This window comes from Otolemur garnettii, unplaced genomic scaffold (assembly GCF_000181295.1).
Source record: "Otolemur garnettii isolate 467f Iridium unplaced genomic scaffold, OtoGar3 scaffold00007, whole genome shotgun sequence".
NCBI lineage: Eukaryota > Metazoa > Chordata > Mammalia > Primates > Galagidae > Otolemur > Otolemur garnettii.
The window spans coordinates 11,704,656-11,730,648 of NW_003852402.1; the positions used below are offsets into that span (position 1 = coordinate 11,704,656).

General features: G+C 37.2%; 1 protein-coding gene across 6 annotated transcripts in view; it reads left to right on the forward strand.

Moving 5' to 3' along the window:
• RBFOX2 (RNA binding fox-1 homolog 2) overlaps nucleotides 1-25,993 on the forward strand; it is a 293,952-nt gene that overhangs the window by 205,859 nt on the left and 62,100 nt on the right. For all 6 annotated transcript variants that reach the window (XR_002771638.1, XM_023509355.1, XM_023509354.1 and 3 more), the window contains exon 3: nucleotides 20,172-20,396. Coding sequence is in view for 5 of the 6 variants with exons in the window: in XM_023509355.1 (XP_023365123.1) it covers nucleotides 20,172-20,396 (225 nt within the window). In the remaining variant the exon portion in view is untranslated. The remainder of the gene's footprint in view (nucleotides 1-20,171; nucleotides 20,397-25,993) is intronic.

The window sequence follows — 25,993 nt, forward strand, 5'->3', positions numbered from 1 at the left end:
AAAAAAAAAAAAAAAAAAAAAAAAAAGTTTTATGATAATATATTTTACTTTACTCAGTTTTGTTTGTTTGTTTGTTTTCAGAGACAGAGTCTCACTTTGTCACCCTTGGTAGAGTGATATGGTATCACAGCTCACAGCAACCTCCAGCTCTTGGGCTTAGCCAATTCTCTTGCCTCAGCCACCCAAGTAGCTGGGACTACACAGGTGTCCGCCATAACTCCTGGCTATTTTTTTGTTGCAGTTTGGCCAGGGCTAGATTCAAACCCACCACCCTTGGTATGTGGAGCCAGCACCCTACTCACTGAGCCCCAGGTGCCACCCTCCTTTACTCAGTTTTTATCGTTTATTGATCAGGTAGTGTTCAAAAATAGAAGGATATTACCCTTAACTCCTAAGTAGAATATTATTATTTTCCTCTTCCCTTATAAAGCATGCTGTCAGCTCATGGGCAAGATTCTACCTGTCTTCTAACCTCTTGGTCTTGTTCTCTTCCCTCAAAGGTTATTATCACTGAGATTTTCTTTTTTAAAACTTACTAAAAATGCTATTTTGAAGGTGCCAGTTGTATTCGCAAATGACATATTGAAAATCAGCAAATTTGAGCACTTCCCTTGAGATGTTGAAATTATATTAAAAAAAAAATGTTGAAAACCAAATTGCACTTTTTTTTTTCTTTTTGGAGGCAGCTATTGCCCAGGCTAGAGTATAGTGGCACAATTGTAGCTCATGATGTTAAAATTCCTCATAAGAAATTTTGAAAAGACAGGCTCAACTTAAGAGAAGATTGGATTTTTTTTTTCTTTTTTGAGACAGAGTCTCACTTTGTCGTCTTCAGTAGAGTACTGTGGTGTCACAGCTCACAGCATCCTCAAACTATTGGGCTCAAGCAATTCTCTTGCCTCAGCCTCCCAAGTAGCTGTGACTACAGGAGCTCACCACAACACTCAACTATTTTTAGAGATGAGTTCTCACTCTGGCTCAGGCTGGACTCTTAACCTGTGAGATCAGGCAAATATGCCATGTTTTACATCCCTTCTTAGTTTTCATATAACTTTTCATATATTATTTTTTATATATTTTTTCATGTGCAGCCATGTACTACATAACCATGTTTTGGTCACTAACAGATTGTATGTATGATGGTAGTCCCATATGGTTATGATTCCATATTTTTACTTACTGTTTACATACGTTTAGACACACAATAATGTGCATTGTCTTACGATTGGCAGTATTCAGTAACATGTTATTTAGGTTTGTAGTCTAAAAGCAATATAGCCTAGGTGTATAGTAAGGGTGCCATCTAGCTTTGTGTAAGTATACTATATGGTGTTCGCATATCACCTAAGGATGCACTTCTTGGAATGTATCCCTGTCATTAAGCGACACGGGACTATATTTTTATTGGGGCCAGAATGCATTTTTTTTCTCCCACATGATTAAATTTTTTTGTCTTTAAAAATTCATCTTAGACTTCACATACTTCAGAAAACTTGCCTTATCTCAGAGTTGTCCCTCTGTTGTTCTTTTAGCTCATGTTATATAGTACTGTGATTATATTTGTTTTTTTCCATCAGAATGTAGTTTCTTTCAGGATGAGACTGTATCATGAGTGTTTAACACCATGTCTGGTTCAGTTTTATTATCCAACAAATATGTCTTAAATGAATTAATGATTTTTAACTTTTTAATTCATTGACATTCTTTTTCTTTTTTCTTTTTTTTTTTTTTTGACAGAGTCTTACTATGTTGCCCTCAGTAGAATACTGTGTTGTCACAGCTCACAGCAACCTTGGACTCTTGGACTTAGGCGATTCTCTTGCCCCAGCCTCCTAGTAGGTGGGACTATAGGCGCCCACCACGCCTATTTTTTTTGTTTCAGTTGTCATTGTTTAGCTGGCCTGAACTGGGTTCGAACCAACCAAGCTGGGTGTATGTGACTGGTGCTGTAACCACTGTGCTATAGGCACCAAGCCAACAAGGTCCTCTTTTGAAATGTAAAGCAGAAAAGTTAAATTGGTTAATCACTCATGGGCTAATGCTTATTGCCTAAATCAGTTAGTACTTAAATATAATTTGGGAAACAGATGCTTTCTTTGGCTAGAAGATAGGGGGATTTTGGAATAAACAGCCTATGCAGGATGTAGACTTTCTAGCAGAAAGCTTCTGTATCCAGAAGATAGAATGAAGGTAAATGACAGTAGAGCGTTAGTCTCCTGGGAAGTCAGGAAAGAGGGAAGAAAGGTGTGACTGAAAAAGTGATGATGAAATTTCAGGGATTGGTAATTCATGGTAATTATACCAAACGTGGTATACGGAATATAGCACCTCCCTCTTTCCTTTGCCTTCCCCTTAAGATTACCCAAAGTTAGATTCTTTACATACTACTTCTGAAATTTTGAAAAACTGTCAACCTAGATATATAGGAGACCCTAACCATTCCATGTTTTTTTCAAGGCTCACTGTTTGTTTATTTTAGCCTTGTTTCCTCTATGTTTCCTTTTGGATAGTTTGTACCGGGGTATCATCAAGTAAGTGTACTAATCTTTTTTCCTGCAGTGTATGATCTGCCTGTAATCCAATCCAGTATGCTTTTTAAAAATAAATCTCAGACATAGTTTTCATATTTATAATTTTGACATGGGTCTTTTTTATACCTCTTGTGTCTCTTTTTATTATGCTCATTTTTTCTTGCATATTGGATGTACGGAATACAGATATTTTAATGTCCTTGCATGCTTATCTTAACATATGTGTTAGCTCTGGGTCATTTGTGATTTATTTATTTTTCTCAGCATTATGGGTTGTATTTTCCTACTGCTTTGCATGCCTAGTAATTTTTGATTAGATGTCAGACTTTGTGGATTTTCTCTTGTTGATGCTAGATGATTTTTTTATTTCTATAAATATTCTTGAGCTTTACCTACAGTACAGCCAAGTTTCTTAGAGATAGTTTGATCCTTTCAGGTCTTGCTTTTAAGCTTTTTGTTAGCCAGGACCTGAGCTATGTTTAGTCTCTGGTTAATTTTGCCCTGCTGCTGAGGCAAGATTCTTTTTCATTCTCTGATCTATGCTCCTTAAATCCTTAGGTTTTCCACTCAGGCAGTTAAGAACAAGCTCTGTTCTTGGCACCATGAGGTCCCTCCTTTTTTTTTTTTCCCAGGTGTTTCTGTCTCTAGCCTTCCATAATCATACACACAGATACGTAGTGCTTTTAACTCAACTGGTGCTTAAAATCTTCAGACCTCTCTTTTTGTGCAGCTTCCTCCTCTTCTCCAGTCTTCTTGTGATTACCTGTGAACTCTAGCTGTCTTCGTTTTCACACACTCTTAGTTTTATTTCCTCAATTTGTGGAGCCCACTGGATGCTGCCTGGGTCCATCCTGCCAGCACTACCAGAGCCTGGAAACTTTCTCCACTCAGTAAATTGGAGCAGTTGTACAGCTCACCTTTTCATTTCCTGCTCTTCCTTGCTTACTGGACAATGTCTTAAATACTGCTGTTTTTCCTTGTTTGAGAAGAGAAGATAATAGTTCTTATTACTCTTATCTTGATTGAAAGCAGAAGAGAGACCACTTATTTTTAAATGAAAATTAGCAGTGTCTCATTGAATATATTCTTAATGTGTAAGTAAAAATCATTTGAACAGTAATGAGTATTAGGGAAGAATATATAAGATATATAAATTACTATAAACAAGATAGAATATAGTAAATTATATGAATATGATATAATTAAAGTGCTTTTAGAAGATTATATGAGGAAAAACTAGTTCGGGAAGTTTGGTAGAAGTGGAAAGGGTGAGAAGTAAGACTATGACACTATTGTTTTGTGTGTGTGTGTGTTTGTATGACTTGTGCAAGACATTATCTGAATCTAGAATCAAATTCTTTAGTATTGAGTGAGGGTTGAGGTAGGGTAGTTTCAGAAAGAGTTCTAAGACTGCTCTAATTAAAGGTAAAAATGGTTCATTAGCAGAAATACATGGACAAGAAAAGAAACAGGGGTTCTGTGTTTTTGTGGTTCAGTGTGATTTGTAGTCTATTGTGGAAATGGAGAAACATCTTTTTTACCTGGATATTACCTGCCTTTGCAATTACAGCAGAATAGGGAGGGAGAAAATTCAAAGTACCATTTGTTCACTTAAACAATGTAGAAGATAAGGGCACTTTGGACTATGAGAAAGATGATTACTGGGTGGCGCCTGTGGCTCAAAGGAGTAGGGTGCTGGCCCCATATGCCAGAGGTGGCGGGTTCAAACCCAGCCCTGCCAAAAAACTGCAAAAAAAAAAAAAAAAAAGATGATTACTGCTCTAAACTTTTATGGAATCTCAGACAACCTCAATAAGCAATAGACTCTTTCAGTCCTTATTATTTAAATGGTAATCAGGTTATCTAGAAATTTCGATGGGGAGATGTTATGGAGCTGCAGTGTGTAAATAGCATTCTTCAGAGCTTTCTTGAGTCACCTGTTCGTAGCATAGCAGCTGTGACCAAAAGTTCACCTGAGTACTAGTCCTCCCATTCATGATTTCCCTTTCTGAAGTTTCGGTTACCCTAATCCAGCGTCCAAAAATATTAAGATACAGTATCTTATTGGTTATTATTGTTAATTTCCTTATTGTGCCTACTTTTTATAGTAAACTTTTATCATAAGGATGTATGTATAGAAAAAACTGTAGGGTGTATAGGCTTTGCTGCTATCTACAATTTCTAACATCCATTGAGGGTCTAGGAATGCATCTTCCATGAATGAGGTGGAACTGTGCTGTATGCTTTGAAGTTATTTTTTTTCTTGAGGAACCAGGGGACATTTTTGAGAAACAGGAAATTTGTGTGTTTTATTTAGTTTCACTCAGCCTATGTTTTATATAAATCCTTTAGTAAGAAGAAGAAGAATGAGATTTTTTTTCCTCTTAGATTTGTATTGATGTGTCTGTATAAAAAAGACACATGCTTAATGGTTATATTTGGACTGTGTATTATTTCCTTTTTTCTTCTTCCTTTACAATTAATAGTGACGGTTATTACTTCTAATTTTTTAAGCCAAAAGCAAAGACTTTTCTATAGATGATTTCAGTAAATTCTTACAGGTACCCTAATAGGTAGTGATCCTTCTTTTCATTTTACTGATGAAAAACTTGAGGCATGAGAGGTTAAGTGACTTGTCCAGGGGCACACAAATAGTACATGGCAGGGCCTGTATTTGAACTGTGTTTATCTTTCTAAGATTTGTGCTGTTTCTCTTCCCTTGCTTTTGGTGATAGATGTTACATTAAATATAATATAGACAATACAGGCTTTAATGCTTATTCAGCTTTTTATTTACATAAGCTCTACTCTCCCCTCTCACATTTCTATAACCTACTTTTGGCTAAATTTGAGAAATGCTTGCTAATTTTCTTAAAGCCTGAGGTTCCTCTGGCATAAGATCACAATTGATCAATTTGACTATTTGGCATACTTTAGATTCCTGAAATGTAACTTAGCGTAGAGGTTTTACAGTTTGGCTTAGTATTTCATATTTTACATGGAGAGCACTTGGGCAGGGTAAGAAAGAAACCAAAAGTATTGGCTCTTTAGAGTAGCTCTTAACTGTTTTGGGCAGAGGAACAGATAAACTACTTGAAGATATTCTGTTGACTCTAATATAGAAGAAAATACTTAGTTTCATGTGGTAATATGCCTAATGTTTCTTTTTCTTCTTCTTCTTCTTCTTTTTTTTTTTTTTTTTTTTTTTGCAGTTTTTGGCCGGGGCTGGGTTTGAACCTGCTACCTCCATCATATGGGACTGGCGCCCTACTCCTTTGAGGCACAGGCACCGCCCTTCTTCTTTTTTACAAACTATATTCTATCCCTTGGGTAAAGTAACTTTATTATAGACTCGTAGATTCTTAGAATTAAAGTGAACTTTATCTTACAAATCAGGATATAGATCCAGTGAGAGGAAGTAAGTTGTCCAAGGCCATATAACATGATGACTGCAGAACTAGAGCTAGAATTCATTTCTCCATAGTCTTTCTGGTGTACCTTCTATAGTCCGAACATCCTTTAGGAAATTTGAATGACTCCCTTCTCCCACCCGCCACCCCCAAAAGAAAGAAATTTGGGCCTTTTACAAAAGATGTATAGCGGGTTAAAGTTTCAGGTCCTTAAGCTCTTCGTTCCTGAAAGGGAAAAATCTTAAACTTAAGAAAAAATTAAACTCAAGTATCTTGGACTTGGGCTGCCATTCTTTTTTTTTTTTTTTTTTTTAAGAGACAGAGTCTCACTATGTCACCCTTGGTAAAGTGCTGTAACATCCCAGCTCACAGCAACTCTTCCACTTAAGCGATTCTCTTGTCTCAACCTACCAAGTAGCTGGGACTATAGGAGCCTGCCACAATGCTCAGCTATTTTTTGTTGCAATTGTCATTGTTGTTTAGCTGGCCTGGGCTGGGTTCAACCCACCAGCCTTAGTGTATGTGGCTGGCACCATAACCACTGTGCTATAGGCACTGCCGGGGTTGCCATTCTTTACTGGAAAATTATTATTATTATTATTATTATTATTGGCCGGGGCCAGATTTGAACTCCCACCTCTGGTATATGGGGCCAGCGCCCTGCTCCTTGAGCCACAGGTACCACCCTAGGAAAATTATTTTTTAATGAATCCTAATAGTCTAGTTGATTTGGTAATGGTAATAAATGAAGTTCCAGGTAAGAAAGATTATAAGTGGAGAGAAGAAATAGATATGCCCTCTCCCCCTTTAAGTATGCTTGAAGTTTTTGTTTTGAGCATTGACTAGACTTTCATAAGAAATATAAAGTGAAATCTGGGAACGTTCTCATTACTAAGCAGCCATTAAAGTATAGATGTTTTGGCGCTCTTAGTAGCTAGTTTCAGGTATCTACATTTTAGTAGGCTTTCTTTCTTAAGTTGAACATTCTCTCTTATTTTGAGTCAGGTTTCCCTATTCAGTAATAACATCCTATTTATAATTAGCTTTTTATCTTTTAAGAGACAGGGTCTCCTTCTGTCACCCATACTGAAGTGCAATGACCAAAGCTCACTATAACTTTGAACTCCTGGTCTCAAGCAGTCCTCTTGCCTCAGCCTCCCAAAGAGTAGCTGGGACTGTAGTTGCAGGTCACCATGCCAGCTAATTTTGTTTTTATTTTTTGTTTTTATAGAGATAGGATCTCACTGTATTGTTCAGGCTGATCTGGAACTCCTGGGTTCAAGTGATCCTCCTGCCTCAGCCTCCCAAAGTGCTCAGATTATAGGCAGGAGCTGCTGTGCCAGCCTTATAATAGCTTTTTTGATGGCTTCTTCTATCGTAGGACTTGAATTTCTTCTGTAGTTTTGTCTCATGATAAAAGAATTAAATGTTGCAATCACTGGTTTATATTTCATTACCATTCCTAACTGGAGAATCAGAGTCCATGGCATGCCGTATGGATCCATCTACTAGAGATCATTGGGGCAGTAGGGATTGTTCTCCTTCCATTAGATTGCATTTTGATCTTGGCCACCATTGCATTCATGAAGAAGGAGGGAGGTGAAAAATAAAGCATCTTACTGGTAAATACTTGATATCTTTTGTTTCTCAGAGTGTTAAGACCATGGCAAATCTTTTTTGTTTGGAAGAATTTAAAATGTTTCGTATATAGTGCTGGGTATACTTGTAGATGGTACTTGTACTATGACCGACAGCATACATTTATTTACTTCCGGTACTTCTCTGAGTTGCTTTGCTTCCTGTAATCTAAACGCTCCTCATTTATTAAAGCCATAAGTATAAAGGTAGTTTCAAGAATTGTAAACACTTCTTATTTTCCTTTTAACCTTCTCTAATTTGCTTTTTAAAAATCTTAGTGTTAATTCAAGAGTTATTTTAAAGAAACAAATGTTTTAGTCAATTAATTTTTCTCATGTTTGTAAAGGAACCTGGAATTCCAGAGCTTACCTGTGGTTGAAATTGTTTGTAAAAAGTAAATCATGGTGTCTAGGTCAAGTTGATAGATGTTTTCAGTTGCCTCCAATCTCTTGTAAGACTCCATTGAAATGACAATATAGAAGTACAAAAAGAGGCCTGGCGCCTGTGGCTCAAGTGGCTAAGGTGCCAGCCATGTACACCCAAGGTGGCAGGTTCAAATCCAGCCTGGGCCTGCCAAACAACAATGACGACTGCAACCAAAAAAAAAAATAGCCGGGCATTGTGGCGGGCACCTGTGGTCCCAGCTACTTGGGAGGTGGAGGCAGGAGACTCGCTTGAGCCCAGAAGTTGGAGGTTGCTATGAGCTGTAATGCCACAGCACTCTACCCAAGGGGACAGCTTGAGGCTCTGTCTCAAAAAAAAAAAAAAAAACGTACAAAAAGAAATCAGTAATAGCAAGTGAAAAAGGGTAAAGTGTGATATTAAACAAATTCTTGGAAAAGCTAAAGCAAGAACCAATTGATGGATGAAATGGAGGATAACCAGAAGCTTAGCAGTGAAACAAAGGAGGCTGCTTATGGTATGAAGCCAGTCTACCCCGCAGGGACCCTCAAGGGCCTCTCTGAGCAGAAGTCAAGAAGGGACAGAAAACACAGGGATTCACTGCTTAAATAGGGGATAACTCAACTATGTGGCATTGCCAGAGCATTTCCAACCCCTTCCCAGTGGCATCTACTGTACTGGACTCTTAAAAAAGGAAAAACGAAACAGAAAAACATGATTATTTGTCTTTAGAGAAGTTGATCAAAATGTTTGGGGGAAATTTAATTGTTTTTATGTTTGATATTGGCACTCCTTCTTGTAGTCTGATATTTAGGAGGTAGGGGGAGGACATTCTATACTTTGCCAGCAGCTGACACTAAAATAACATGCTGTTTCCTGTCCCATACTGAGTTCCCAGTTGGAATTTTAATTCCAGGGAGACACCTAATCAGAAAGCAGATTAGGAGAGGAAACCCATACTTGCTAACCACGTTCTCTACCTGCACCACCAGTGCATGAGGATCATGAGAAGTCTGAGGGGAACTTTAAGCATGAAAAAGACCAGAAGAAGGAAATAGAAGACCAGACCCCTAGCAGGCAAGAGATAATGTAAGGAAAAGAATTGAACTTTAAAGAAATCTTTTAATTAATATACTCAGAAATCCTAGAAGAAAATATATTCATAGGACCAGTCATTGATGTAATGAAGAGAGAACAGTTAAGGAATGTGAAAGAAGATTAAGAACGTGATTGTCTTTTAAGCAAACCTGAAGCAGAAGAATAGGAAAATAGAATTGGAGACATTTTCCACAGTATAGAGGTTTAAAATAAAGATGGAAGACATAAGAGACAAGACAGAGAGAGACTGTGTCTGCCCTCAGCTCACATTCTCTAGAAAACAGCCTGAGACAAAAATCTTACCTCCTAACACTTTATTGGAGAGTACAGTCTCAGGAAAGCAGGAGGGAAAGGTTGGCCAAGCTTCATAACAGGTGTTGCTGATTTTAGAAGTCTTCAGGGAAGGTTACGTAGAACTATTTGCTTCTCTGGTTAGTCCCTCCAAAGAGGGTGTGGAGAGGTGTTTTATCTGATGGTTTCCTTCCATCTTCTCTCCTTTTGGTCAAAGTTTGCAAGATAGTTAACTTACTGGACTTCTTCCTTCAGTTGGCCTCAGATGGGGAGGCCAGGCCCTACAGTGGATGTGCAGATCAGAGCTGCACAGAGGGGTGTGTTGCCAAATCCTGTGATTGTCCGAGAAGTCATTGACCCCTAATGGCAGCCTCCAACCTTGCAACTTTGCCTAGTGAGAAACTATTAAAAGAAGGTCATTCCTTAACGGGCTGACAGAGGGAAAAATAGGAGACTGGTGCTTTTCATCCTAAGCCCTTCTGTACCTATTTCATTTGCTATTGTGTACATATATTAATTTGGTAAAAATTGAGATGAAAATGAACTACCAAAACACCCTAAAAATAACAATAAAGGTCTTTTAGAGTCCATTTTTTAAGAAGGGACTTCATGTTTGTTTCCATAGCTTAACAGGTATAAATAAGCATGATACGATTCTTTAAGATACTAATATCCGGGGGCCACAAGCCAGCCTGCTGACTCAAGAAGCTATAGGAAGAAAAATTGTGTGTGTCCCTTTCCTTTCACTGGTTTGTTGACTTGTTGGAGATTAATTGTTGCCTCACAATGTTACTAAAATAAACTTTTTAACATAAAAAAAGAAAGAACTTCAAATATTAAAAGATAAAATCTAATTAATTTATGTCAGGATAATTTTATTTGATTTGTAGAATTGATCCTTTCTCCTTTCCCACTTGTTCCTGAAAAACACCTGTGCTGTTTGACCTCCTCATTAGCATATGGTCTTCTACTGCTCCCTCATACCCATAAGTCCTTCAAAGTTTGTAAGTTGTCCTAACTGATCTCCCCTTCCTCATGTCATTTGTTGTCCTCCATAACAGGTTCTGATGTCTTCCTGTGCTACCGCATAATTTGGGTTGTAACTTTTTTAAAGTGACAAAAGTTTGTAGTTATTTATATATTCTAGTAAGTTATAATATCTTCTTAATCTTTAACAAATACTTATTGAGAACATCTAAGGTGATCACAGGGAATAGAAAAATGAATTAGACCTGGACAGTTATCTCCCCTCAAAGAGTTCATGTTCTGTAAAAACAACAGATATGTAACCAAATAATTGTAATAGAATGTAAGTACTAAATAATACTAGATAAAGTTTTAAATATTAGGAGGGTAGATGGAGGGAATGATTCTCCGCCCTGTCCCCAGCCCCACTCCCACCCTCCCACCCTGCCTCCCAATTTGGGTGAATCGGAAGCCTCTAGGGAGGAGTAGATGCTAGAACTATATATTAAAGATTGTGTACAAATTAGTCAAATGGGTAGAAAGAAAATGACTTCTTAAGCAGAAAGAATAGTGGATACAAAAAAAAAAAAAAACTGGAGGGTGAAGCAGCACAAGGGGTTTTTCAGGATTCCACGCACATAAGAGTACCTCCTGGGCGGAGCTGTTGTCACCTCTCAGGTGGATTATGGTAGCGTCCTAACCGGTCTACCAGCTTTTGCCTTTGCCAGGTGATCCATTTAAAACCTAAGCCCTTCTGTGGTGACCACACCACTGCTCTTTTCAAAACTTTTCGAGTGTAAAAGCCAAAATCCTTACAGTAGCCATGACCTTTACAAGATTTCTGCTGACATCACTCTTTCCGCACTGCCACCTTTCTCGCTTCATCTCCTACCACTCTGTTCCCTACTTATTCAGTCTAATCTCACAGGACACCTAGATCTTCTTGTTCCTACTTCTTAGACTGAGCTGAGTGTGTATTTCACCTCTGGGCGTTTGCATTTGTGTTCCCTTTGTCTGGAGTAGCTTCCATGCAAATACACACTTGGCTTGTTGCCTTAATTCTGAAAGAATCCAATCAAATGTTATCTTCCCTGACTGCCTTACAGAAAATAGAAATCCTCTATCCCTCCAGCCCTAACATTACCATACCCTCTTTCTTTATTTTTCTCCATGGCATGCCATCTGCTTATTATTTGCTTACCTGTTTATTATGTGTCTCTTCTTGCTAGAATGTAAACTCTTTATGGGCAGGAACTTTCTTTTTAATCACTATTGTTTCCTCTGTGGTACAGTGGAATGTCTGGCACTCGATAGGTACTCTGCAAATATTTAATGTCAAGAATTGAAGCTAAATAGCTGACGTACATTAAGGAGCATGACTTCCATGTAGAGGTGTTTAGACTTGCGACTATAGACATTGAGAGTCTAGGATATTAAGACAAGGATTAATTAGCAGTATTAGATTTAGGTTTTATTTTAGAAAACCATTCTTGCAGCTTCTTAGTTGAGACTTAGAAGAAAAGAGAACTGTTAAAAGAAAGATTATTTGGATAGCCTGGATGAGAGACTCTTTTTTTTTTTTCATTTCTAATAGCTCTTAATGAGGATTCTGACATGTGGCCTTTTAATTATTATATATTTTAAGAGAACTGTAATAGTTCATTGTATGAGGTAAATATGTTTGAATGATTATATTGTGGAAAGCTTCCTGCAGAGTCAATAAGTTATTAAGGAAAGAGCTCCTATCTTTTATAGGTTTATACTGCAAAAGCAGGTATTCAGCAACTTGATTAATTCAATTTAGTAAGCGTTTTCTTTTCTTTTTTTTTTTTTTTGAGACAGAGCCTCAAGCTGTCCCCCTGGGCACAGTGCGTGGCATTACAGCTCACAGCAACCTCCAACTCCTGGGCTCAAGCGAGTCTCCTGCCTCCGCCTCCCAAGTAGCTGGGACCACAGGCGCCCGCCACAACGCCCGGCTATTTTTTGGTTGCAGCTGTCATTGTTGTTTGGTGGGTCCGGGCTGGGGATTCGAACCCGCCACCTTAGGTGTACGTGGTTGGCGCTTTAGCCGGTTGAGCTATAGGCGCCGAGCCAGTAAGCGTTTTCTAAAGAGCAACTGCTATGTGCTCATTATCACTTTATTTGGTGAGGAAGCTATGATAAAGAAGTTTATAATTCAGTCCTTGGTCAACTTAAGTACTTTACCTGTGAAATGACTAAAGAAAATACAAGCCACTATGCAACCATGGTTGTACACAAAATGCAGTTTGGGCAGCGCCTGTGGCGCAGTGAGTAGGACACCGGCCCCATATACTGAGGGTGGCGGGTTTGAACCCGGCCCTGTACAAACTGCAACCAAAAATAGCTGGGCATTGTGGCAGACGCCTGTAGTCCCAGCTACTCGGGAGGCTGAGGCGAGAGAATCGCCTAAGCCCAGGAGTTGGAGGTTGCTGTGAGCTGTGATGCCACAGCACTCTATCAAGGGTGATAAAGTGAGGCTCTGTCTCAAAAAAAAAAACAAAAAAAAATACAGTTTTGTTTTGGGAAGTGGGTAGGGAAAAATTTTGTCTGTTACTATATGTATATTATCTTAATTTTCCATTTTAAAGCTGTGGACTACAGTAGTATGCCAGAACTAAAATCTGTAATGCGTAATTAAATATTTTATGATTCAGAAGGCACTATAAAACCATGCCAATGTTTTATTCTGAACCTGAGTTATAACTGTTCTTTAGGATGTTCTAGTTTAGCATATGGAAGATACAAACTTAATTGTCCGTGAAGACAAAATAAAGAGTAAATTAATTTAAATTTGTAGTGAAAAATTTGGTTGAGAAAAAGAATAATCATCCATGGATTGTATATCACTAATCACATTGAATAGAATAGACATCCAACAATTAATTGTCTCTAGGGACCTTCCAAGGTAGCTGAACTAGAGTAGTTCTTGTGGTCTCTTGTTGCAGGGGAAGAGACAGTTCATGGATGTTTGGTTATAAATATTGCCTTAAAGCATAATAGAAAAAAGCTTTTAAGAGGTTAGAGACATTAAGACTATTACAGGTTTGTCATTTTTTACCGAATAGATTATTGGTTTGATTGACGTAGTCCTGAAATATTTATTTTCCTGTTTAAATATTCATTGCTGTGAGATAGCAAAACCCAGCTTCAGGGGAGAGGTCAGTCTGGCTTTTCTCTCTTAAGAGAAAGTATGGGGTGTGTTTTGAAGACAAGTGATTTGGGGCAAGTTTGGGATTTTCTGTTGGCAAATCTCTAACTGCCCTTTACATATACTAGCTTCTGTTATTTATTTTTGCATGGATTAATAATTGTATTGCCTGTTTTATTTTTATTTATTTTAGTAATTTATTTTATTGTCTGTTTTCTTTTTTTTTTTTTTTTTGAGACAGAGCCTCAAGCTGTCCCCCCTGGGTAGAGTGCCGTGGCATTACAGCTCACAGCAACCTCCAACTCCTGGGCTTAAGCGAGTCTCCTGCCTCCGCCTCCCAAGTAGCTGGGACCACAGGCGCCCGCCACAACGCCCGGCTGTTTTTTGGTTGAAGCCGTCATTGTTGTTTGGCGGGTCCGGGCTGGGGACTCGAACCCGCCACCTTAGGTGTACGTGGCTGGCGCCTCAGCCAGTTGAGCTATAGGCGCCGAGCCTTATTGTCTGTTTTCAAGAGCTCATAAAACACTAGTTTGCATCCAACTCTCCATCTCCTCTTTATGTGGCTGAAGCACACTGGGACTTTGGGTCCTGGTTTTTAATAGGTACAGCCATTCTAAAGGAAGGGTCATTATGAGCCTGCCTTTCACTAGATTTGCATTTGGGGGGAACAGCTAGTTTTTATTCTCTTATCTGTAGGTTCCCTATAAGAAGATAATCCTCTACTTTCAAGAAACTTAAATTTATAGCTACTGTGTTCCTCTCGTAGCTTTTGCCCTCTCTAGCCTTTGTCCCCCTTCTAGAGGTATAGGTCCTTCAGGGCATTTTCTGGAGGTGTGCTGCTGCTGTAATTCTATCCCATTCTGCCAGCCAAACCTCTAAAACAGTGTTCAAAGTGTGGTACTCAAAGTACCACTAAAAGGACTAGGGCCCTGCCCCAATCCACTGAATCCTAATCTATGGGGAAAGGATCTTGACATTTGCATTTTTAAACATGTTGCCTGAATGGTTTGTTACACAGATACCAGGTATCTCTGCTATCAGGGAGTAAGGTAAAGATGAGTGTGTGGGTCTGGTGAGGTAGATATTAAGAAGGAAGGGGTCGATGATCTTATTGTTGAGACTAATGCAGAAATAAGCACTTTCTCTTAAATTTAATATTTCATTGGTAATAGGTTTTTATTACCATAACCATTATTACAGTTTGTTATCTGCCCATTTATTTCATTATGTGTTATTCTTTGTTATGCTTTCTACTCTAGCCAAATAAAGCAATTGCTGTAGTATGTACACATGTGACTTTTTATCTTTGTCTTCCTTTATTTAATAAATGTTCTCTCAACACTTCATATTTATTAGGCACCATATGGGATTCTACATTGAACAAGACAGTCTCCACCTACTGTAAGGAAGCTTTTAATCTAGTGTGGGAGTTAAAACGTATTTAGATTTGCTGAGTGTAAAGCTTTGGATTTAAATGTCTTGTTAAATTCTAATGTCTTGCACATTAGTGGTGCAAACTAAACGACTAAGAGAATATAGAGGGGGAAGGAATACTTTTAACTGGAAATGGAAGAAAGACTGCTAAATTAGGGAAAAGATACCTATTCTGTCTGACCTTGTGGACTACAAGACAAAGTTAATAATTTATTTTCTCAAATGAGATATACTAGAGCACCTTAGCCTGTGATACTAGAAACAAAACATTTTTACATAAACATAGAGATAAATTCATGCCTAGAAATAACCATGTGAACTATTATCTTATAGTTTTTCTGGGGGCTGTTGTACTTCTCTACTGAACTTAGAACTTTGGAATATGGCCTGGAAATTTGATAGAAATATGAAGCCATTTAACATTTTTACTACTAATAATATTATTGAATATTGGGGAAATGTTTAGACATTGCAGAGTATTTGAGAAAAAATGTGAAATCACTCCTATCCCAATTTCTTTCCCTTATATATACAAAATTGTTTTCACATTTTTAATAAAAATTTTTTTTTAAGTAAATAACAATTTTAACAAATCCACCAAAGATTTCTTCTTGACCTCCCAACAGAGGTTCACATTGGCCTTCTAGGAAAACAGTCTGCCTGGCTTGCATTTCTGTGAATTGCCTGGTGCCTAGGCTACAAGTGGGTCAAATGTTTTTACCTTTCTCCTCATCCTTCACTGCTATCTGCTGTGTTTATTCAATTGGCTGAGCCTGCTCTGTCAAGACAGCCCTCATGGGAATTCATACCTGATACTTGTGTGCCAGCATCTCATTCCCAGGAGAGTGGAAGCTGGAGTAAGAGCTGGAAGGAATGACATCAGAGCCTGAGAAGAGTCCCCTTTGGCCATGCTGATCTTTGAAAACTGTGTCTTTTAGCCTTTACCAGTTATTTAGTAGATATTTCGTGTGGATTCCTAAAAGATTGTATTTATGCCTAGAGTTGGAATGTAGATCTGTAGAGAACTTTGGTGCTCTTACTTTATTTCATTTACTAATTCACCTGAATTTGAATTCTTTTCTCTTTCATATTTGTCTTCAGGCCAGTAAATCCAGTGAGGGCTTCTGAAGCATTGTGTTTTATATGGCCAGATAGATGCAGATAAATAGAACACTAAATTGTTTCAAGGACCAGGGAGAGAATTACAGGAGTACCTCTGTAAATTGATCACCCAAGGAACTGTAACCAACTGGTCAATATACAGAAGTGGTCAATATAAGGAACTAAGCTTACTGTACTGATGTATACAAGTGCCTGTCTATCCATAAAAATTAGGTCAACTTAAGGAGATGGTCAATGTAGGGAGGTGGCCTACAATGGAGGTTTATTTTCTCTTTCCTCTGAACCTAGACATAAGGAAAAACATTATATAGTGATAGATGACGAAGATAGATATTTTTTTCCCCTCAAAAACTTTATGGGTAAAATTGAAGGTTTTCATAGCATATTTTCTAAGAACTAAGCAAAGGAAAATCTTTACGTAAAGCAATTTTTGGTACCAGGTAGAAATGATTCTTTCATACTAGACCCAGCTAAATTTAGAGGTTGTATAACTTTTAAGTGGAAGACAATTATGAATTTTTGGCTGTAGATAGGTTACTATCATTTTCCTTTCTTCTTTCATTTTTTGTAGAGACGAGGTCTTGCTGTGTTGTCCATGCTAGTTTCAAACTTCTGGCCTCAAGCTATCCTCCTGTCTTGGTTTTCATAGTGCTAGGATTACAGGTGTGAGCCACTGTGCCCAGCCAACCATTTTCTTTTCTTCCTTTCTTTTTTTTAAATACATACTTACTTTTATTTTCCTTTTTATTTCAGAATATTATAGGGGTACTAATATTTTGGTTACATAAATTACATTTGTATAGTTTGTGTCAAAGTTATAAGTGTACCCATCACCTGGATAATATGCATTGTATGTATTAGGTGTGAATTTGCCCCTCCTGTCCTGTCCCCTATCACCTGGTTGCTTTCCAGTGAGTTTTACCAGCAAACATGCACATCAGTGTTAATTGATTAGTTCCAGTTTAATAGTGAGTACATGTGGTGTTTGTTTTTCTGTTCTTCACATACTTCATTAGAAGAATGGTCTCCAGTTCCCTCCATGTTGTTACAAAAGGTATTAGTTCACCTTTTTTTTAATGGCTGAGTAGTTTTATATGGTATAAATATACCACATTTTATTAATCCACTCACATATTGATGGGCACTTGGGCACTTTTTAATTATGAATTGTGCTGGAAAAAGAAGTTAGAGTATGCTTGTCCTTTGGGTAGAATGACTTGTTTACCTTTGGGTAAATACCCCATAGTTGGATTGCTAGATCAAATGGTAGGTCTGCATTTAGTTCTTTTGGGTATCTCCATATGACTTTCTATAGAGGTTGTACAATTTGCAGTCCACCAACAGTGTCTAAGAGTTCTTTCTTTCTGCATCCACGCCAGCATTTGGGATTTTTTGATAAAAGCCATTCTCACTGGAGTGAGATAATACCTTATTGTGGTTTTGATTTGCATTTTCCTGATGATGAGATGTGGAACATTTTTTTCATATGTTTAATAGCCAATCTTATTTTGAAAAGTTTCTGTTCATACCTTTCGCCCACTTTTTTATGGGGTTGTTTAATTTTTTTCTTGCTGATTTGCTTGAGTTCTTTATAGATTCTTGTTATCAGCCCTTTATTTGGTGTGTTACATACAAATTATTTTCTCTCATTCTGTAAGTTGTCTGTTTGCTCTATTGATTATTTCTTTGGCTGTGCAGAAGCTTTTTAATTTAATCAGGTCCTATTTGTTAATTTTTGTTGTTGCTATGATTGTTTGGGGGGTCTTCTTTATAAATTCTTTGCCTGGGCAATGTTTTAAAAGTTCTTGCAACCTTTTCTTCAGAGCTCAATAATTCAGTGCTTTACCACATTGGCTTCTCCGTATTGATTATGTACCATATATACTTTTTGACACTTTTTTTTTCCCTTTGAGACAGCCTCAGGCTGTGGCCCTGGATAGAGTTCTGTGGCATCACAGCTCACAGCAACCTCCAACTCCTGGTCTCAAGTGATTCTCCTGCCTCCGCCTCCCAGGTAGCTGGGACCACAATGCCTGGCTATTTTTTGGTTGCAGCCGTCATTGTTTAGTGGGCCTTGGCTGGATTGAACCCACCAGCTCAGGTGTATGTGGCTGGCGCCTTAGCCGCTTGAGCCACAGGCGCCGAGCCTTTGTCACTCTTTTTAACATGAAAAACAACATATTGTAGGTTTTGTTAGAAAAATAATACGTGCTTATTATTGGGGCACAAGGAAACTTTTGGAGCTTTTGGATGGATATGTGGTAATGGTTTCATAAGAGTATATGTATACATCTCATAATTTAGTAGATTAATTATAATACTATAAATACAGCTGCAGTTTATTGTATGACAATTATGCATTGATAAAACTTAAAAATTTTTGTTGCTATTTTGATGATATAAAACAAATTTTTTATATACTATGCATTGCCATGACTATTAGTGAAGTTGAACATTTTTATCGTATTAGCTGTTTATATTTTATCTTCTATGAATTGTTCAGTTATATCCTTTGCCTCTTTTTCTCTTGAGGGGTGTATGTATGTGTGTGTGTATGAGAGAGAGACTTAATCAGTTTGTATAATCCACTCTGGCACTAGTGGTAATAACCCAATATCTGTCTTACTTGTTGCTAATATTTTCTCCTAGTTAATTTTTCTTCTGACTTTAAGGTCCATTTCTCTTTTTCTCCCGTTTCTTTTTCCCTCCTTCTCTTCTGCCTTCTCTACGAACTATTTCCAAAAAGAGAGTGTCCCAAGATTTTACTGATTTGTGTAGGGAAAAAGATAATAACTTTTCTTTTTATGGAATAAAATGAGAGGTCGGGAAATTATTTGTTGAAAAGAGAGGGTGGCGAGGGCTTTTTTTTTTTTTTTTTTTTTTGAGACAGTGTCTCATTTTATTGCCCTGGGGTAGAGTGCCATGACTTCATAGATCACAACAACCTTCAAACTCTTGGGCACAAGCAACCCTCTTGCCTCAGCCGCCTAAGTACCTGGGACTACAGGTGCCAGCCACAGCACTTGGCTAATTTTAGAGACGAAATCTTGCTCTTGCTCATGTTGGGCTCTTGCTCAGGCTGGTCTTGAATTCCTGACCTCAAGCAGGCCACCTGCCTCAGCTTCCCAGAGTGCTAGGATTACAAATGTGAGCAAACTGCACTCAAGCTATGAAGGCTTTGTAAAATCTGTAATACAAGAATTAAACTCCTCTTTTTGTATCTCAACTTCGAGACAGACCAGAAGTGAGAGAGAGGCTATGGGGTCAAAATGACCCCTAACAGTTTACCACAGTTACTGCACATTCTTTATTGATATTTCAGGTGTCGTGCTGGATCCCAAATAAGCATCTGGGAATGGATGTTATATGGAGGGGTATTCCACTATGTTGTTAGTCTTATATGGTAGTAGTATTTCTTTTTGGTCTAGATGGTTTTTATCTAGTATTTTGAAAGCAAAGTCTTTTGTTTGTTTGCTTGTTAACCTGGTAACCAAGACTTAACTAAATATTTTCCTTGATATTGAAAATTTAATTTTTTAACAATATACTTTCTTCTGAAATCAATGTCCTAAAATCTGGAGGTCTCTTTGTTGTCTGGTTTTGAACCTTTAATTTGTAATGTTATTCTGCCAATTTGCTATGAATTGTAACTTTAAGGAAATTAATTTGTTTCCCATTGTTTTTTTCTTAAGAATTGGTAAAGAATTAGTATCTTAAAATACTAATGGTCCAAACTAATTTCAACTCTCATAGCTTATCTTGTGTAAGAAATTTTCTAGCATTTTTTTTCTTTAAACTTGGTTTAAAGGAAAAAATTTTAGTCCTTTGACATCTAGTTCTCTAATGTCATTGTGAACCTGTCCAGTAACCACAATATTGACATAAATCAAGAATGTATGTGTGTGTATGTCCACATACATACATACATCTATGTGTATATGTATCATAACATTTCCTCCTACGCTGGGGCTAATAAGTGTTCTGTTTTACCTGTACAGTGAGAAAATATTCAGAGAATTTTCTATATACTTACCCTAAAAAATAATTATGTTAACAGGGATTGAAAGTCATTTTTTCTCCTCCTTTTCTCTTTCTCATGGTTTATTTTAGGGTAACCAGGAGCCAACAACAACTCCTGACGCAATGGTTCAGCCTTTTACTACCATCCCATTTCCACCACCTCCACAGAATGGAATTCCCACAGAATATGGAGTGCCACACACTCAGGACTATGCCGGCCAGACCAGTGAGCATAACCTGACACTCTACGGAAGTACACAAGCCCATGGAGAGCAGAGCAGCAACTCACCCAGCACACAAAATGGATCTCTTACGGTATGTGAATGAAGGGGTGGAAAATGGAAGGATGCTTATCAATCATATTGAAATTTTCACATTAATCTTAAGACCAGAAAGCCCTTGGAATTAATTTAGCATTTACATTTCATTACATAGCGTTAATGTAATTTCGGTTCCACTCCAAGCATTGTAATCAGAAGATATAATTTAAACCTGGTTTCTTGTATCCTCAATGAATCCCCAAATATTAAAAAAAAGAAAGAAAGAAAAAGAAGAAGATACGATTTAATTCTGAAACTCACAGTCACTGTCCAGGAGCTTTTAGTCCAGAGATGAGACAGACAATGTAACAACGTAAGTGTAGTGGTAAAAGTAAATTCAGGAGGATTTTCAGCTTCACTGATAACCTTCATTTTGCAAAATCTTATGGTCTCTGCTTACTCCTTGAGATGCTTAGTCTCTTGGCTTTTGTACTCTATTTTCCTGCCAAGCACTGAGTGTTTGGCTGGTTCCTTCTCTCTTGAACTTTTAAATGGTACAGTACTCCAAGCTTGGGTCTTTTTCCTCTTACTTTATATTCTCCTATATATGATTATATTCTCAGACTCACTTAGTTGCTCAAGCAAAACCCTAGAAATCATTCTTTCTTTATTTCCTTCATGTCTACATCTAATCTATTAGTAGGTCTTAATAATTGTAGCTGTAACATTTACTACTTTAGCCTCTCCTCTACATCTTACTACTATGGATGGAAAAAATTAACTTTCCTGCTAGATTGCTTGGGTTGGAGGACCAATACAGCCTTTCCTAAGCTGTATAACTTTAGGCTAGTTATTTAATCTTTCTCTGCATTGGTTTGCTGTAAAATGAAGATAATAGTACATACCTCAAGAGGCTGTTAGGAGATTTAAGAAAGTTTAATTTCCGTAAGGTGTTTGTCACCGTCATTACCACTCTAGTCTAAACATTGCTTGCTTATTTCCTATATTACATGTACCACTTGCTTGGCTTAGTTATTCTCCCCTTAGCAGTCAAGATGGTTTTGTTTTCTAATGTAAATCATACTGTTTTTCTGCTTAACTCTTCCTTGTGTTTTTTGTTCTTTTTTTTTTTTATTTTTTTTTAAAGACAGAGTCTCACCCTATGGCCCTGGGTAAAGTGCTATGGCATCATCATACCTCCCAGCGACCTTAAACTCTTGGGCTCAAGCCTCAAACTCTTACCTCAGTTTTTCTATTTTTAGTAGAGATGGGAGTTCTGCTCTTGCTCAAGGTGGTCTCAAGCTGAGCTCAAGCAATCCACTGGCCTTGACCTCCCAGAATGCTAGGATTATGGGTATGAGCCACCATGCCCAATATCCTGCTTAACTCTTACTGGCTCTCTAACACAATTAGAATAAAATCCAAACTCTATATTTGGTTTACCAGTTCCTAACCCCAGCCTACCTCTTTATTTATTTATTTTTTTAGAGACAGAGTCTCACTTTATTGCCCTCGGTAGAGTACTATGGGCATCACAGCTCACAGCTCCAACTCCTGGGCTTAGGTGATTCTCTTGCCTCAGCCTCCAGAGTAGCTGGGACTACAGGTGCCCATCACAACGCCTGGCTGTTTTTCTTTTGTTGCAGTTGTCATTGTTGTTTAGCAGGCTCAGGCTGGGTTCAAACCTCCTAGCCTCAGTGTATGTGACTGGCGCTGTAACCATTGTGCTACGGGTGCTGAGCCAAGGACACTTTCTTAATGTAATAAATAGTACACTTTTCACTTCAAAATTAACGTTGATACAATACTATTTTCTAATTTACAATCCTTTTTTATTTTTATTTATTGTTTTTAGAAACAATCTCTCTTTATCGCCCTCAGTGGAGTGCTGTGGTTTCACAGCTCACAGCAACCTCCAACTCCTGGGCTTAGACAATTCTCTTGCCTCAGCCTCCCGAGTAGCTGGGACTACAGGTGCCCACCACATGCCCTGCTATTTTTTGTTGCATTTGGCTGGGGCCAGGTTTGAACCTGCCACCCTCAGTATAAGGGGGCCAGTGCCCTACCCACTGAACCAGAGGCACTGCCCCCAGCCTATCTCTTTAACATCACGTCTTACTACTAACTTGCTAAAGTAAAGGAAATATCATAAATTAACAAGAGGTATATATCAACAACATGTGAAATTATATTGTCCATGGGATTGTGTGCCGTATTTCTAGGTAGATAATAGAAGTGTTTATACTCTGCATAGAAAGAACACCTGTCTTTAGTTTTTAGATTTATTTTTCCCTTTCCTTTATCTGATTATCAGAAGGAGAAATTTATTCCAACTTGAAGCCACTTGGTAATGTTTACTTTCAGATAAAGTCATTTTTTAACTTTTGGGACAGGATCTGTCACTTAGGCTGGAGTACAGTGGGGCAGTCATAGTTCTCTGCAGCCTTGAACTCTTGGGGTCAAGTAATAATCCCTCTTCAGCCTCCTGAGTAGCTAGAACTAAAAGCACACACTACCATACCTGGCTTCTTACCAATGTTGCCCAGGCTGATCTCAAACTCCTGGCCTTAAGCAATCCTTCTACCTCAGCTTCTCAAAATGCTAGAATTATGGGCATGAACCACCATGCCTGGCCCCAGATTAAGTCTGAAGAGTAGAAATTTCTGTTGCACGAAGACGGATTCAATCTGCAAATGCTGTCAATGTTTTAAAATTAGATATTGAACCACATAAAAATCTCTTCTTTCCTTGAAAGTATGTTATTTTTTTCAGTGTTAATTATATGTAAATATGTAGTTTTATGTTTCATAAACAAATGGACTGACAATAGATAATTTATTTGAAGAATCTAGGCATGATAGGTAACAAATGAGGCTTTCCAAAGCATATTTTCTAGAATCATGAATATATAAGCTGTTATATTAGCTGTATTTCCAGGTAACTCTCAAATAATCATGAATTCACATACCTACCAAAACAACTATTTCAACTAAAGAAATGAAAAAGAAGAAATAAAATATTTGAGTCTTTTCAAGGTATTTTAATTACCTAAATTATTTCTATACTAGTTATTAGTCTATTTTTATATATTTTTTTCTATTTTCTGTTTCCTTTCAGTTTTGGTAATTTGTGTCCTAGGAATTTGTCTATTTCATCTACATTGTCAATTTTGTTGGTATAAAGTTATTTATAATAATCTCATATCCTTTTAATTTCTATAGGGTCTGTACTGATAGCCCTACTTTGATTCTTGGTTTGGTAATTTGTGTCTTTTCTCTATTTTTCTTGATCAGTTTATGTAAGGTCTATTAGTTTTACAGATTTTTCCAGAAAATCAGCTTTTGATTTTTATCATTTTTTGTTTTATATACTATTAATTTCCACTTAGGTCTTTATTATTTGCTTTCCTATACTTGGTTTGGGTTTCATTTGGACCTTTTTTTCCTCTTTTGTCAAGTTGAAAGCTTAGGTGATTAATTAATTTAATTAAATTTTCTTTTGGTATTTAAAACTCAATTTTCCTTAATGTTTCCCTTTAGCTATATCCCATAAAATGTGAGCTTCTGTGTTTTCATTTTTGTTTCATTCAGTACATTTTTGAAAATTTCATTATGGTTTCTTTTTTGATCCTGGGTTGCACAGAAGTATGTTGTTTTATTTCTAAATGCTTGGAGATCTCTCAAATTTTTAATTTTTGTTGTTATTGATTTATAATTTAATTCCTTGAAAACTTTTTATGATTTTAATTTTTAAAAATTTAATGAGACTTGTTTTATAGTTTAGGAGATGGTCTATTCTGCAGAAGAGTGTTCCTAACTAATTGGTTCTTTTATCAAAATGAAGTGTCCCTCTTTGTCTCTGTTACTATATCTTGTCTTAAGTCTATTTTATCTGATATTAATATAACCATGTCAAACCTCTTATGGTTTTATATAGATACCTTTTCCATCATTTTGTTTCAAGTGCTTTGAATCTAAAGTGTATTTCTTGTTTAAAAGTACAACTGGATCTTGCTGCTTTATCCAGTTAGAGAATTTCTATCTTTTTACTGGAGCATTAAGTCTGTCTATAAATAATTTCAATGTAATTACTAATATAGGTAACTCCTTTTTTCTAAAATTATTTTTTGTTTGCATTGTTATTCTTATATTTTCTTAGCGCTTGGTCAAGGGATTGCATCTGACTTAACAAAACCTACTAATGGTTTTGTGTGTGTACACTCTTGCATGTGTGTACTTGCACATGTTACTCTAGTAAAATACTGCAATTTTGCCCCATTGTAGCTTCATTCCCCACACTCCTTTGTGCTGTTATCATTATATACCTGTATATATTAGAAATACATCAACACAGCATGATAATTATAGTTTTAAACAATCTTACATGATTATTTCATAAAGACTTAATTTTTTAGAGCAATTTTAGGTTCACAGCAAAACTGAGAGGAAGATACAGATCCATGTCATATACTCTCTCCTTCTGTACACTCATGGCCTCTCTCACTATCAAAATCCCCTGCCAGAGTGGTGCATTTGTGACAATTAATAAACCGTATTGATACCTTATTATTGCCTAAAGTCCATAGTTTACATTGGGGTTCATTCTTGGTGTTGTGTATCCTGTGGGGTTGGAGAAATATATGATGTATCTGCCATTATAGTATCATGAGAATAGTTCATTTTCCCTAAAAATCCTCGGTGCTCTGCTTATTCATCCTCCTGCTCCTCTCCCTACCCCACTGTAACCACTGATCTTTTTACTGTCACTATAGTTTTGCCTTTTCCAGAATCTCATATAATTGGAACCATATAGTATGTAGATTTTTTAGATTGCCTTCTTTCACTTAGTAATATACGTTTAAGTTTCTGCTGTGTTGTCTTCTTTATTTTATTTATTTATTTTTGAGACAAAGTTTCACTCTGTTGTCTTGGGTAGAATGCAGTGGCACAATCTAGCTGACTGCAACCTCCAACTTCTGGGATAAAATGATCTTGCTGGCTTGGCCTCCCAAGTAGCTTGGACTACAGGCACACTGTACCACTGTGTTTGGCTCATTTTTTCTATTTTCAGGAGAGATGAGGACTCTCCCTCTTGCTCAGGTTGGTCTTGAACTCTGACCTTAAGTAATCCTTCTGCTTCGGCCATCATGTCTTTTCATGGCGTGACAGCTCATTTCTTTTTAGTGCCGAATGACATTTGATGGTCTGCACCAGTTTTATTTAGTCCCTGTTTTACTCAACAGTACCTTGCTTGCTTCTAAATTTTAGTAGTTATGAATTATAAGCTGCTATAAATATTCATATGCAGGGATTTTTGTGCCCTTAAGTTTTCAGCTCCTTTGAGTAAATACCAAAGAGCACTGTTACTAGATCATATGATAAGAGTATGTTTAGTTTCATAAGAAACCACTTTGGAAAACTATTTTACATTCCTACATGAGTGAGAGTTCCTGTTGCTCCACGTTCTCACAGGCATTTAGTATCTCTAGTGTTCTGGATTTGGCCATTCTGATACGTATTGGTCTCTCATTATTGTTTTAATTTGCATTTCACAATTATGATGTAGCATCTTTTCATGTGGTTATTTGCCTTCTATATATCTTTTTTTTTTTTTTTATTGAATGGTAACTATGTACATTAATGCACTTCTGGG